General features: G+C 41.6%; 1 protein-coding gene across 1 annotated transcript in view; it reads left to right on the top strand.

Annotated features, from left to right (window-relative positions):
- The first annotated feature begins 432 nt into the window (after positions 1-432).
- pde11al (phosphodiesterase 11a, like) overlaps positions 433-16,568 on the top strand; it is a 279,256-nt gene continuing 263,120 nt past the window's right edge. The window contains exon 1 of the mRNA XM_048614034.1: positions 433-1,277. Within this exon, the coding sequence (XP_048469991.1) occupies positions 504-1,277 (774 nt within the window). The 5' untranslated portion in view covers positions 433-503. The remainder of the gene's footprint in view (positions 1,278-16,568) is intronic.

The following is a 16,568-nucleotide window of genomic DNA, read 5'->3' as shown; positions in this document are numbered from 1 at the left end:
AGTCTCACAGCAGTCACATTGCGGTCAGAGCTCGGATGTGATTCCGCTGGTTTTGTAGTACAGCCTGGGACGATTAATGACGACTCTTGTTTCCCCGTTCTTGTTTGGTCTGACTGGGTGATAAATGACACAAATCGCTACATCTCTGGCTGGGTTAAGTCGGAGGCAGCGGATTGGCCCCTAGCTGGGGTAGAACTGGCTCCTGATAAATCGTCTGCTGCTTTTGGATAAATTTACAGTACGGAATTGGCACAACTGCGATATGTTTATTGCCAAGTAAAGCGTGAAACGGCGATGTCACGTCCTGGGAATATCAGCTAATAAATAGAGAGCATCCCTTACCGGTGCCCGATCTCCCTCCTCGTTTGAGGTACGTTTGCACTGAAGATGCTCTAAGTTTGTTTACTCTCTGTCAGTCAGTCTGTGTGTGTGTGTGCGCGTTGAGTCAGTTCAGGGTCGATCAGACAGGGCGAGCAACTTTCCCGCTCAAGGCTGGAGGCGCCATGGCCACCCTAGACTTCTCGGATGTGGAAGCTTTCCTGGACCGCCACCCCGAGCTCTTCGAGGATTACCTGCTGAGAAAGGGCAAACGCGAGTCGGTGAGCAAGTGGTTGAAGGAGCACAAAGTTCGCGGCTCGGCGGGAGACGAGCAGCAGGGCCTGGCCAGGGAGACGGGCTGCAGCCCCCGAGCCGAGGGCGTGCACCGGCGCTCGTCCCAGAAGGAGCTGAGGAGGAATTTCGCCAGGTCCAGAGCCATGACATCCCACCGAACCTGCGACGAGCATGTGTTCCTGCGAGGCCCGGACTCTCCCTCCAGCAGCAGCGGCAGGAGGGCCCTCCTGAGAAAAGCCAGCTCCCTGCCCCCGACCACTGCCCACATCTTGAGTGCCCTCCTGGAATCCAGGGTGAACATCCCACAATACGCCTCCGCCGCCATCGACTACAAGTACAAACTCAAGGACTCCAACGAGCGCGAGTTCTTCCTAGAGCTTGTCAAGGACATCTCGAACGACTTAGATCTCACCAGCCTGAGCTACAAGATCCTCATCAACGTGTGCATCATGGTGGGTGCGGACCGATGCTCACTCTTTCTGGTGGAGGGGCCGCCCCACAAAAAAAAATTGGTCTCAAAGTTCTTCGACGTTCATGCGGGGACCACGGTGGTGCCTTCGTCCAGCATGGAGAACTCCAACGAGGTGCAGGTACCCTGGGGGAAAGGAATCATTGGGTACGTGGCTGAACATGGGGAGACGGTCAACATGCCTGACGCTTATGAGGTAAATATTTCCTTTGCCTTACTGAAAAATTGCCACTTTGTTTTCACTGGAGGACCAGGGGTAGGTCGTTTCTGTCAACTCTTTACTGCCCTGGTTTACATACCATCTACTGTAACATTGAGCGAAAATTTTGTTCTCCTACTGGCTCGAATGGGTCTAAAATACACTGCCATAAATCTGGATGGTTTGGGTCTGGTGGGCTGTATATATCTAAGGTTTTGGAGTATATATTTTTAGATGTAAAATTCCAATCCAAAGCGGTCCATTCTCGTTTTTAAAAGGAGATAGATGCCAGGCAGTCAGTGTCTCTGTTCAGGGAGGAAGGGAGGCTGTTGGAATATTTTAGTGTGACTATGTGTCTTAAATTTGATTTCCATTTTATAAGTACGGCTAGCCAGCTAATTTTCACAGGATTTGGGAAACCTGACAGCTAGAGAGGGAGGTACAGGAATGCTGAAAGAAAGAGGCAGTTAGTTTTCAGCACTGTTTTATGGCCAGGAGGAGCACTGGCACTCTCCCACTCAATAGTTGGATAACCCTTACAACTGGAATGCAACATGATCAAGTACACTCCACAGTATTGGTACCACAGTACCTTGTCACACCACCCTTTCCCTGTAATTGGATCCTTAGATCAACTCTCCAATTTGTTTGTCCCACCCATCGCACCCTAATGACTCATGATTAGCCCCTGACTCTACAAACAACTGTGTATGCTCTAACTTCAAATTTGCTGCAGCCTTCTTGCCCAATAAGGAACTGAGCCGGTCAGTCAGGCTGGCCTCCTGGAGCAGATGCTGGTTAAAATTAAAAAAAATCTCTTGGGCTTCAGGAAAAAAATGGACCTGCTTGCTCCATAAGCAAGGAAATGCTGTCTAAGTAAATATCCAGGCTGTTGAGTCAGGAAGGAAGTAATGATTAAGTCATGCTGAATAATGCTCACAGTGACAAAATTATTTGCCCATTCTCTGGAGACATTGCATCTTCTCTGTGTGGGAATGTTAGTAGATCTGAACTTGGGATGCAAATCCTCCAGAATTGTCCAAGATGTTGCAAAATCTGAAATTAATCTTTAGATCACTGCAGGAAACAACCTGAAAGATAAATGATAGGAACAATGATGAGTGCTGTTTTGATTTTCTTGGAACACTTGCTTATCAGTTATTATACAGCAAGTTAGTGGATAAAATATGCTGGAGAACTGAGAATCAAGCAATTGAGTCATGACAAGCCAGTTCCTTTCCAGTTTGTGTGGGAAGACGGTATGTCAAGAGGATGGATGTGTTGAAAACTGAACAGCAGAAGTATAGCAGTGGGGTTGTTGGAGACAAAAGACATAAAATGATACTTCCATGAAAGCATCCATTTAGAGTTAGCAACCTTATCCTGAACATTCTTAGGTTTAGAGGCAAGCACAGGTTGGTAATGTCATTAGGATGCCATTGAAAATTCAGCCCCTTTACTATTTTTGATGCTTTCTGTGTTGTTGTTTAAGGGCAAGGTGTTTAATTTTCCCCTTTTCAAGTAAGTTGCAAGCCAGGAATAGGGTTACAGTGATGGGGCAGAGGTGTTGGATTTTCACTGGTATCCAAATGATGTTAACGTGCCACCCTTACCCCTTCAACCCAACTGGGAAGAATATGAACAAAAACAGAAGTTCTTGGAAAAGGTCCGCAGGTCCAGCAGCATCTGTGAAGAAAAATCAGAGTTAACATTTCAGGTCTGGTGACCCTTCCTCAGAACATAGGAAAGTCATTCCGTATGTGGGAGACAGAATCTGTGAGACACGGCTCCTCCAATCATAGTTCTTGTCTACTGGTGTTGCTCCAGTTCCACCAGTCTCAAGTTCCTGCTCTCCCACTCTTGCTGCTCTTCCAGAAACAGAATTAGTGATTTGTGCAACAGTAGACATGAGAAAGAAGAAACCAATGACTGGACAAGCTGGGGTGGGGGTTAATCTGGCCAATATGCACCTGAATTATAGAAGGACCCATCTGAGGAAGGGTCACCAGACCTGAAACGTTAAGTCTGATTTTTCTTCACAGATGCTGCCAGACTTGCTGAGCTTTTCCAGCAACTTCTGTTTTTGTTCCTGATTTACAGCATCCATGGTTCTTTTGGTTTTATTTAGGAAAAATATGATTTGTAAATAGTTTCCTAACAGTCTTTGTAAAACGTGAATGCAGGGTATAGACTGTCGTTTAGGGAAACAATTTGCAGATTATTTTTCACTTGGCATTCTGTTCCTTGAAACATAAAACTAATTAAAGTCACAACTACCCTGATGTCCTCTCCTTTACAGAATTTCATGAGTGGTGATGGATAAAATTACATAATACAAAAGAGCAGAGGTATCTGCCCAAGCATTACTGAATCAATTGGGTCTGGTGTTCTGCTCCCCTAACTTAACCAAATTTCAGGTTCTCTTCTTCCACTACCCAACCCTCCTATCTGATACTCAGGTTCTGAATTCCCCCTCACCCAAACAGTCGGGTTCTGTGCTTCACCCCTCGCCCTCCCACCCAAATTTGACCGTTGGGCTGTCTTCCACCTCCATCCCTCAGACATGTGGGCTCTGTCTCCTCCCCCCACCCCGACACTTGGGCTCAGTGACACAAAGGCCCAGAGCCAATGGGCATTGACTTTCTGAACAACTAACTTTTGTAACTCAGGTGCATAGTGGCCAGAGTAACCCTCATCCCCAGCTTCGCCAGTCATAGGTTTCTTCTTTCTCATGTTTGCTGTTGCACAAATCACAGATTCTGTTTCTGGAAGAGCAGCAAGGGTGGGAGAGCAGGAACTTGAGATTGGTGGAACTGGAGCAACACCAGTATACAAGAATTATGATTGGAGGAGCAGCACTTCACAGATTCTGTGTCTTCCACATACAGGGATGACTTTCCTCCGTTTTTTTTTCCTTTTTTTTCAAGCATTTAAGACTTTTTCAGGGAAAGTTCACCTGCTGCATTGATTGGGAAATGGTGACGGGAGGGCTTTGGTGAGGTGACTGTGCAACCATTCACCTCAAGGGCAGAGACATGTTAGATTTTGACAAGTGTGTCCATAGGATATACTGATTACAGCAACAAACCACTTTAAAATAGTGCCTAATCTTCCGCTGGTACTTTTGTCAGTTATCTTACATCTGCATTTCTTGGTTATTAATCTGCCAGCCAGTGGAAACAGTTTCATTATGCAGTAATTACAATCAAAACACTTCTTAATTTTTAACACCTCCATGAAATCTCCAATTCACCTCTATTTTAAGCATAATCCCAGTTCTGTAGCCTTTTCATATAACTCCCCTCACAATTGATCCTCTTCTTGTCAATCTCCTCTCCACCTTCTCTGAGATGCTGCTTAAGCAATGGTAGCCACGATAGTAAAATACTCTAGCTGAGGCCTAATCAGTGACTTTTTTTTAAAGTGGTGCCATAACTGTTCAGTTTGAGGTGACAGAACTATGGCAACAGCTAATTTGTCAATGTCTTATGAAATGGCACCAGTCCATGTCAAAATATCTGTGTAGTGTTTAAAGGAACTTACATTTCATAGGATGCAGTTGATTTTACAGCATCTGACCTGTGATCATTAATTAAATGTGCTGAAAGTGCAGCTAGCCAGCAGTTTAAAATTTCATATGTTACAGAGAGTTTTGATAGCTTAAAGGTTAGTCATAATAATTCAAAGCGGGAGAATTTCTCAGTTTTCCAAAACATACTGATAATATAAATGATTAAATAAACTACTTTACTTTGTCATTGCACAATGACCAGAGAAATTCTTCTCATTAAATGATAAAAACATTTATGCTATTTATTTTTAAAGGAAGTTTTTGTGCAGTCTTAAGTTATTTTCTTCTGAATACTTGATAGCCAAAGATATTTTGATACAGAGATTAAAACATGTCTAGATTTAATGAAAAAAATGAAGGTTATAACAAATGGAGTTGAAGGATAATATGAAAAAAACACAATTTACATTTAAGTAGCAACATTTTGAAAATAAGAGCTGGCCAATATTGTAAGAGGCAGCAATTGGAATTCTCATCATATACTAAAGGCAACATTGAAAGCAATCATTTTCTATTTTCCAGTACAAAAACGAGAATGCTTACATTCATTTTAAGACCAGCTAGCACGTGGGAATGTGTAGTTTTGCAATTTATTCATAAGCTTACTGTTTTACTTGGAAACAAAAACAGCCAGTTTTAACGCACCCATAAGTGACAAATGATTATCGCTTCCCGAGCAATGAAATGAGGCACATGACTAATACAAAAGGACACACCCTAAGTATATAAAAATGGCACTAAATAAAACAGTATGTCACTGAGAAAATTAATATAATCTAAAGACTTGGAGGAGTTGGCAGTAAGTCTGGAAGAAGTTACATGACATAAAGTAGCGCACAGACAAGGCATTATTTACTATTAGTGCAAGGCTGGGTAGAGAAAATAGATGGGCTTCATTACAAGTAGTTAGGTCAAGAGCAGAGTTTAGATCAGGAATTGAAGTCTTAAGTAAGGGGACTGTGTAAGGAAGCATATAAAATTGCAATGGGTAATTTCTGTTTAGTAATAATTTGAGATTGAAACAACAGAATACTGCAAAAATTAGATAGGAGTCCAATAACAAAAATCAATAATCAGCTGGCATTTTGAGATTCATTTGTTTACTTTTCATTAACATTTAAAAAAAACTCATGTACCTAGAACAGAAATTTTGAAAAACTACCATAACCAATTTCAGAGTTCCTGCTATCTCCGAAGTAATTTAATGTGTGTATTTTATTAATCTTCACAATATATTTGTGCCATCCTGAGGGGCTTTGTAAAGCTATAATTCATGTCTAAAATATGGAATAGGTGTACAGCTATTAATACGAGCACTTTAATCTCTTTCATTGTGCATTGAAAGGAAAAGGTTTATCACGTCTATATCATGTAATATCATGTAAATAGATATTACTACTAATTGTATTAACCTCCTTAGTAAATAACAAATATTATCCCTCCATAAACCTATGTTAATTCTGTTATAAACTTAAAAAACAGAATAGAGCCACCCCTGAATTCAGTGGTGCCAGTAACTATAAAAATTTGGAAGGGTGTAATCTTAGTTGCTATAATTGTATAGTGATATTACATTAACTTCTCCAGTGGAGCTGGAGGAACACAGCAGGTCAGGCAGCATTAGAGGACCAGGAAAGTGGACATTTTGGGTTTACACCCTTCACCAGGATCGGTCCTGATAACTTTTTCTTCAAAGTGCGTCACCTGACTGGTTTTTAGTTATTCTGTAGTTATAATTGTAGGACAGTTAAAGTCAATGGGTCTGTCTAATATTAACAAGATAATTGCAGAGAACGAAATAGGTTTGTTCTAGAAAGACCCTAATCTTAAATCCCTCTCCCCCATTTTTGATTTGATTTATTATTGACACGTACTGAGATACAGTGAAAAGCTTCAGCAATCAATTGATGTTAATGAACGAAAAGGTCTCCCTCTTAATTATTCTTCTGCTCCTCAGAGGGCCTGGATCTGTGGGTGCCCAGAACTATTTTCAGGCCTGAGATTCCCTGGGAGAAGACAGATAAACAATTCTATAACTGTAGGTTAAGAATGCATTAGCACTGTTGGTAATATGAGAGCAGGACAGAAAAACACAATGAGGCTTACTGGGTTGATTGCCCATTGAAGTCTTCCATGACCAGTCGTTCATTTCTCTAGCCAAATCTGGGACATCTCCCTCATATGGTGTGAGGACCCTCATGTCCACAAATCACCAGGTTTGTGGGAGAGATTTTCCTGCCATGAGATAAGGGGTGGGTTTGAGTATGAAGACTAGTTGGTGGTGATACAGGAGCAGGAATGCTGCTGATTTGTTCCCAGTGAGTGAGTCGGAAGTGCAGAGGGCAGCAAGAGTTAGTAGTTTAGGAGGCTGAGGTGGATGAGAGCTGTTAAGTGGACATGCTGCAGTATGGTGAGAGAGTTGTCCATGAAACTTGGTGAGAGATGTGTGCAGTAGCAGAATTAGAGAGTGATGCCCCTGTGAGTGTGAGGTAGCAGAGAGATGATAGTGGCACTTAACCTTGTGAACGCAGAAGATCATTCAACTTCTTTCTGCAGTCCTGTGCATTGTACTTTATCTGGGTTACTTCACTGACCCAGCCTTCTACCCAGGCTGGCTGTTTCTGGTGGCAAGTTTTCAGTCAGCATTATGGCACTGCTCACTTTTTCACCACCCGATTCACCAGAACATCCAGGCCCATGTGAGTGAATTGACTTCGCTTTCTGGGCCATGTCCTGAATGTAGAACTTTGAGTACTGTAGTGTGAAAGACAGCTTCTGGCTTTGAGCATCAGAAGTGCTGTACATCTGGGCTCTAAACATGGCACCAGCTGGGTAAATACCTAGAAGGCGCTGGCAATGGTGAGCATCTCTGATGTCATGCTGTGTAATTCCATCAGATGGGTATCCTAGAGCTCAGACGCGTAATTAATGTGGTGAAGAGCGGAAGATGGTGGAGTGGGCATCAGGAATCTCACTAAATACAAATGGAAAAATTCAACCCATTGTCAATGACGTATATTTGATGTGTTCTTGCTGTTGTAATGTAGAAAAATAAACACAGTAAGATTCCATAAATTGGGAAAAAAGAGAAATAGTTCTTACTTAGTGTTAATCATAATCTCTTAATGCTTTTACTTTATCTCTGGCTTTTTTAAAAATTAAAATAATTTTTTTGCCATTATATTTGTCCTCTGCACGTTTTTCCCCCAAGTCCTTCCTTTCTCCTCTAACAAAACTTGTAACATACTTATGCATCTTTTAAAGATTCTACCTGGTTTTCCTTTCTCTTTGCAGTATTCATAGATTCTTTTCTTTCCATCCTCATTTGTTGTCTTTATTTTTGCATTCAGGCTTACATTAATTTTGTCCTGAGCTTGTGATTTTAGGAACAAAGACCTTTATATCTTATGCACATATTTATTCTATACACTTCACTTTATATCTTCAGATGTGACCTGTGTGGCCTCTATTGATATCGGGCTGGATTTAATAGACTGTCATGATTAGTTAAAAGATTGGTGAGGAGACTTGCAAACAATTCTTTGAACCATCTTACTGCCGTTTAGCTCTAAATTGAGTTGGGGCGGGGACTTCCGCCCCTTGGCATTGGCAAATTGACTCAAAGAACTGCTGGCCAATCAGAGGCCAGAGGTGATCGTGGGCATGGTGGCCACTGCCAGAGCTGCAGTGAGGCCCATAAAGTTGCATTCATTGTTGGAGTTAGTATTACAGGTGAGCCTGGGATCTTATAAGGGCACAGGTAGTGAGCCCTGGTAAATTAGGTAAGGGGTATGGGGTTTCCAGCATAGAAATTTTACTGGATAGGTTGGGAAGTAGTATTTTAAACCTTGTGGAGGTGCTGCAATGGGCCTAAGGAACCTGCTAATGACTCAATTCCCTCAAGCACATAGAGTTGTTCAAACTTACTGCTGAGTTCAAACAGACCCCATGGGGTGTTAAATAACCCCTCTTCAACCCCCCCCCCCCGCCAATGTGGGTATTACACACTTTATGGAGGAGGTGTAAATGCTGATGGAGAGTGGACAAGTGTTTTAATTTGTCAAATTGTTAAATTTATTTCAAACCTCCTGCCCTTTAAAAAGAAATGTAGAACAGCTTACCTTGGCAGTGAGAATTAAAAGACTGATCAGTTCACTGAGTTGCAATGGTGTTTTGTTAGATTGCCTCAAGAACTGCTATTATTATTACATCGTTAATAATAGTTGGCTACTTTCCATAACATACAGTTATCTCAGTGGGCTGAGAGAAGAGGTGGATGTAAGTTCACAATTTGATTGACAGCTCATGTAGTTTAGTTGTCATTGATGTGGGGGTTATGAGTGCAAGTCCATTTGTTTTGTTAGATTAAGTACTTGAGGGGATTTTGAAGTTTTTAATTTCATTAATAGGATTGCTTAATTATAGTAAAGAGTACAATACATTGCTACATCTTTATTTCATGTCATTATGTCTCTCAAGGTGGAAACTAGATGAGTTTGACATGGGTGGTGTAAGGACAGAGGAAGTGGCTGGAGAGGCATGATTTGAGATGACTTCGAATTAAATTGGCATAGGGGCTATAATGTGCCATGGGAGTGGGTGGGGGTATGAGTATTACGTTGACATTGAGACCAGAAGGGGCCAGTCGGGAAATATGAGTTGGCATGTCGGCATTAAAGGGCCACAGCGGGCACGTGGAGCCAAAGCTGTAAAAGGCCATCAAGGTGAATGTTGGGAGCAATGGGTGTTGGAGAGTGAGGACTAGATGGTGTAATATTAAACAAAATGTCTGGGATAAAGTCCTAGAAAACCAAAATGGGACTTGGCACTCAGCAGATTCTGTAGCTCCCTTCAAGGTGTACTTGATGTCCTGGGCTGTATTCACTGAGCCAGGAAATTTTCTGACATTGGCTACCCATCTTGGGAATGAAAATCCAGCTGTTTGACCCTCAAAAAGGTGTCAAGGGGTTCGAATGCAAAAGGACATCAGATTTCCTCAAAGAACAAAATTAAGTGTGGCCTTCTTGCAATGAAACCTGCCTCTGTACTCAAATATAAATAATGTTGATACATTTCATGTCTTTGCCCCTCCCACAAGATTAATTTAATTCACATCTTCTGGACTTCTTGTCACATCACTGAAATTGCCCTTTGAAAATCCCCGATTTTAATCATAGAGTAATGCAGCATGGAAACAGACCCTTCATTCGAAGCAATCCATGCCAAGCATAATCCCAAACCAAACTAGTCCCCATCTGCGCTGCTTCTGGCCTATATCCCTCCAAACATTTCCTAGTCTTGTACTCACCCAAATGTCTTTTAAATGTTGTAATTGCACCCATATCCACCACTTCCTCAGGAAATTCATTCCATTCGCAAATCACCTTCTGTGTAAAAAAAAAAGTGCCCCTCGTGTCTTCTTTTAAATCTCTCTCCTCTCGCCTTAAAAAAATGTGTCCCCTAGTCTTGAAATCCCTCATCCTAGGGAAAAGACAACTAGCATTAACTCTATCTATACCCTTCATTATTTTATAAACTTCTATAAATCAAATTCTAATAATCAAACTTTGTGCTTTCAGGAAGGTGGCATTCCTGTGTGAGCGTGCCTTAGTGTCTGCCTATTTGTGGTCTCCAATTCAAGTATATCAGTCTGAGCACTAGAATGGAAATCCCTGTTGCCTAAGTTCCGACCATCTACTTGAAATCTTGTTTGCTCCCTCCCCCCATCTTCTAATTTAAATAATTCAAACTATATTAGACAATTTGGAAAGATTTTATAATTAATAGCAAACAGAAAGATTCAGTCTTTTTTTTCCAGAAAATAACCTTTATAGACCCTCAGTCCCACTGAAATATCATTCCTACTTCCACTCTAAAATTTCTTATTCAACTTAAGAGGTTGTAAGTGAAATAACTCCACAGAGGCTGGTATCCCGTCACTGAGTCACCGTTTATTTACACCTGCATAGTTCTTGACACTGGTTTGACTTCGTCAGACCCAGCTCTGAGTGAACAGGATGTCTGACACTCCTGTTTATATCTATCAGCCAGGGCTCCCTGATTGGGGCTGTTAACCTGGTCCAATCAGGAAACTCATTCTGAGGTCCACTTGGCTGACCTCATTACAATCACTACAGTAATGTTTTCTGCTCATTCACCAGATGTAATTGTTTCCATAACTCACTCTCTCTAAGATATACAGACATTGGCTAACTCATTGATTGTTCTTTTTGAATTCTAAGAAAAAGATTCAGGGTTTTTTCCCAGCTACCTTGACAACTTTTAGATTGCAAAACTGCATATCTGCCGGTATGGAAATTTCCATTCGAACCGAACCTGCTTCTGCACGCTTTCTCTGGGTCATAAAAGCTCTACACAGAAAACTCTTCTGTTATCTCACGAGGTTGCATGTTTAGTTATTAAGTTTAAGTCACATGATTTCTTGGAAATGCAGTTTTGACCCACTGCTAAAATCATTTCTGAACCTTTAAAAACACATCCCCTTCACAGAAGAAATCTCAGAATCCCATTTACCTTTCCTTTTGAACCCATGTTCCCAAACAATGGTAACAATAATAATAATAAATTTTAAACTTTCATCATAGTTATTTTCGTTGGATCTTGGACTGATAGTTTTTTATTTAGGATTTTCTCCGAAAATTTTTGCAACAATATTACTAATGCACTCTGAAATATCCCCAGTCTACCCATGGTTGCACATGTGGCCGTCTATGCCCAGACAAATTTAAAATTGCTGTAAACTACAATTCCTCATGCCATGTTAACATTTCATTCAATCTATCCCCCAGTTGCCTTTTCTTCTGAGATACTGGGGGGCAAAATTCAACTTCCATGGGAGTCAAATGGAGAGACTGGATCTGAAACCAATTCTGCTGGATTGACCACATCCTTAGGATGCCTGAGCTCTGACTGCCAAAGTAAATCTTCTTCGCCCAGCTCAAGGAAGGCATATGAATGAGGGGAGGACAAAGGAAGTGTTTCAAAGACTCCCTAAAGGCTTCCCTCAAGGAATGCAACATAGATGTTGAGGAATGGGACACCTTCATTCAGAGGAAACAGACTTGGAGGAATCTCCTGTATGAAGGGACAGAATTGTATGATAACATCCAGTGGCAATAGGAACTAGAGAAAGGAATGCCAGTGATTTCAAGGCCAAGGACCAATTCCACTTCCTGGAAACACCTGCCAAATGTGTGACTAGAGGTGTGGCTCTAAGATCAGACTCATCAGTCCCACAAGGACCCACAGAACCCAGGGCCAGTAACATGAAATTTCCTAGGTATACAATTGTCACCGACTGGATCAACTATACACAATACACAGAAATCAGAATTTAAACTAATACATGGTGTCCGCTGTATAGATTGTTACTCACTGATATGTTAATAGGTTTTCTAACCAATCATTCCCATTCCCTTTCTACCCTCTGCATTTATTCTGATAGCTTGCTCCAGTCTCTAATATGTCAGGCTTGGCTTTTTTTTTTAGTTTCGACATTTTATGTAACAATGGGAACTCATTTGTCAAGTTTGTATTGTCCTTTTGCATTAATTATCCCTTTGATAACATCAGCACTTTTAAAATTTGTGTACATTCCCAAGAAAGTCATAACCCTTTTTTAAAAACCATATTTAGCAATACTCAAACTTTGTGCTTTCAGGAAGGTGATGGCCTAGGGGTGTTGTCATTGGCCTAGAAATCCACAGACCCAGGTAATGTTCTGGGGACTTGGATTTGAACCCCAACATAGCAGATGGTGAAATTTTAACTCAACTCAAACATCTGGAATTAAAAATGACAATGAAATCTTTGTCATTGTGAGTTTTTAATGTCCTTCAGGGAAGGAAAACTGCTGTCTTTAACTCCTCTGGCTTACATTGACTCCAGACCTTTGGTGTAGTTGACTCTAAAATGCCGTAGCAAGCCATTCAGTTGTATCAACCACTAAACACCTCGCATTGACTAAGGCACCAGAAATGACAACAGCAAACTCAAACTTGTTTACCATGCACAGTCTTCCTTACACAGGCCAGGATTTGGAGAGCTGTCTAACAAGATAGTCAAACAACAGCCTGATATTGAATGTGAGCTATGATTCTGTGAGTATGACTCTGTCCCAGATAACACTATCATCATCCCGGGGTATGGCAGATTCTACCAGCAGGACAAGGCCAGCAGAAATGGTGGCGCAATGCTAAGCAGTCAGGACAGAGTTACTCTGGGAGTATTCAACATCAACTTGGGACTCATTTGAAGTGTTATGGCATCAGATCAAATATGGGCAAAGAAATAGCCTAATTGCTATGGCTTAGTGCCTTCCCTCAGCTGATGAATTACTACTCCTCAATGTTGAATACCACATCAAATAGTACTGAGGTGGACATGGTGCAGAACATACACAAGTAGGGGTCCTCCATTTCCATCAAGTGGCACAACAGCACCATTACTAACTGTGAGCTGGTTGAGTGCTAAAGGAAGTAGCTGTTAGACTGAGTCTGTGGCAGGTGGTGAGGGAACCAACAAGAGGAAGAACTTTATTAATCTCATCCTCACCAATCTTATGGACAGATGCATCTCTGACAATGACAATATCAGTAAGAGTGACCACAGCACAATCTTTGTGGAGATGAAGATGTGTCTCCATATTGACAATGCATCCATGTTTGTGGGTAGTCTTTGAACAGACCTAGCAACGCAAGACTGGGCATCCAAGAGGTGCTGTGGGCCATCAGCAGCAGAATTGTCCAAACACAATCTACAACCTTACGGCCTATTATATCCTCCACTGTACCATTACCATCAAGCTAGGGGATCAATCCTGGGTCAAGGAGGATTGCAGAAGGGTATGCCAGGAACATCACTGGGCATACCTAAAAATGAGGTGTCAATCTGGTGAAATTATGTAACTGGACTACTTCCATGCCATACAGGACAAGCAGCAAATCATAGACAGGGTTAAACAATTCCACAACCAATGGATGGATACAGAGAAGATGTTGCCTAGCTTAGGAGCATTTTAGCTTTAAAATGGAGGCTGGATAGGCTTGGGTTATTTAAAGTGGAGAAGGCTGAGGAGAGATGTGATTGCACTGTATGAGATTATGAGGAGCATGCTCACGGTGGAAAGGAAACAGCTGTTCCCCTTAGTTCAAGGGTCACTTACAAGGGAGCATAGTTGTAAGATAAAGGGCAGGAGGTTTAGAGGGGTTTTGATGAAAAGGTTTTTTCCATCCAGAGGCTGGATAGCATCTGGAGTACACTACCTGGTGGGAAACCTCTGGACCTTTAAAAAGGTACATGGATGAGCACTTGAAATGTGATAAAATTCTAGACCGTGGACCAAGTAGTGGAAATTGGGATTAGTGTAGGTAGGTCAGTATAGATTCAATGGGCTGAATGGCTTCTTCAGTGCTGTATGATTCTGTGACTCTGCAGTCCTACTACATCCAGTTGTGAGTGATGATGGACAATTAAACAACTCAGTAGAGGAGGAGGCCTCACAAGTATCCCCATCCTCAAAGATAAGAGAACTAAGCATATCAATGCAAAAGATAAGGATGAAGCATTCACAACAATCTTCAGTCAAGTGGACGATCCATCTCAGCATCCTCCACAGGCCCCCAACATTACAAATGCCAGTCTTCAGTCAATTTGATTCACTTCACATGATATCAAGAAATGTGTGGAAGCACTGAATACTGGGCTATGGGCCCTGACAGCATTCTGGCAATAGTACCAAAGACATATGCTCCAGCACTTACTGCATTCTTCGCCAGGTTGTCTCAAAAAAGCTACCCAACAATGTGGAAAATTGCTCAGGTATGTCCTGTACATAAAAGCTGGACAAATTCAACTCAGCCAATACTGCCCCACCTTTATACTCTCGATCATAAGTGATAGAAGATGTCATCAACTATGGGCTATTAGCAGCACTTGCTAAGCAATATCTGCTCATTGATGCTGAGTTTGGGTTTTGTCATGGCTGCTCAGCTTCTGGTCTCATTAGAGCCTTTGTTCAAACTGGACAAAAGAGCTGAATTCCAGAAGTGAGGTGAGAGAGATCACCCTTGAGCTCAACGTTACATTTGACTGAGTGTGACAACAAGGAGTTCTAACAAAACTAAAGCCAATGGGATTTGGTGGAGCCACAATTGGCATATAGGAAGATGGTTATGGTTGTTGGAAGTCAGTCATCTCAGCTCCAAGACATCTCTGCAGGAGTTCCTTGGAGTAGAGTCCTAGGCCCAACCATTCTTCAGCTGCTACATCAATGACTTTCCCTCCATCATAAGGTCAAAAGTGGGGATGTTTGCTGATGACTTTACAATGTTCAGAACCATTTGTGACTTGTTAGATACTCAAGTAGTCCATGTCAATATGCAGCAAGACCTGGGCAATGCACAGGTTTGGGCTGACAAATTGACAAGTAATATTTGTGCTACACAAATGCCTGGCAATAACTATCTTCAACAAGAGAAAATCTAATCATCACCCCTTGACATTCAATGTCATTCCCATAGCTGGATCACTCATTGTTGATATCTTGGAACTTATCTTTGACCAGAACCTGAACTGGACTAGCCATGTAAATATAGGATTACAAGAGCAGGTCAGAGGCTAGGTATCCTGCAGCAATTAATTCACCTCCTGACCACACCGCCACCGCCCCCCCCCCCCCGCAAAAAAAAAAGGCTGTCCACCATCTACAAGGCACAATTAATGTGTGATGAATTCTACCCACTTGTCTGGATGAGTGCAAGTTCACCTAAATACACAGAGCTTCACACAGTCCAAGACAAAGCAACCTGCTTGATTGGCGCCACATCTACAAACATTTACTCATTCTACCACCAAGCCAGCAACATCCATATTCCGTGAATGAATGTAAAGAAAAGCACCCTGCAGCAAACACACTTTTTTCTTATCCTCTTTTTACCATCTTTTAAAATCTCCTATTTTCAATTGTTAGCCTTTTTGATTACATTTTAAATACATTTTCCATAGATTTTCTTCATGATATTCCTTTGTCTTAAATGTCAGGTTCCTTGTCAAGTTGAATCATCACAGAGGATTCCATTTTGATTCATTTTCTTCAGCTGTTTCCCCTTCATCTTGATTTCTTTGAAGTGATTTGTTTGTAAAACATGAGCACAGCAGTGTCTTTATAGTTCTTCCTTCTCAGTTCAATTTCTCGTGATTGAACTGAAACTTCTTGTAGCTTTGGAACATTTAGAGATTAGTGCTTTCCCAATGGCCAAGCAGTTGCCTTTTCATAGATCCAGGTTCAATAGCTCTCAGAGGCCATCAAAATTTTATCAAAGTGATTCATCCTCTACGCCTGTCTTAGTGCAATGTTGGTTGATTGCTCTGATTTCTTCTGATCAAGGTAAAGTATTTACAATGTTGGAAGGATGAGAGGGATAGATGTAAAGAAGCTATTTTGTCTGATGGATAAAACTAGAATGAGGATACATAGAATCTTAGAATCCCAACAGTGTGGAAGTAAGCCATTTGGCCCATTGAGTCCACAGTGACCCGCCATTGATGTTAACAATATTGAGCACTGGAGAATCTTGCATATTCCTTGTGCCTATAAAGCTTTGTGCGTATTTCCTAAATCAATTGTGCGTGAAAGCTGACTTGTCATGGAAGTGACCCAAATATTTTAAGCATTTTGAAGTGTTATCTCAACAACA

Source organism: Rhincodon typus, chromosome 2, assembly GCF_021869965.1.
Source record: "Rhincodon typus isolate 14 chromosome 2, sRhiTyp1.1, whole genome shotgun sequence".
NCBI lineage: Eukaryota > Metazoa > Chordata > Chondrichthyes > Orectolobiformes > Rhincodontidae > Rhincodon > Rhincodon typus.
The sequence above is the reverse complement of the archived record's forward strand: the minus strand, read 5'-3'. Positions and strand labels throughout refer to the sequence as shown.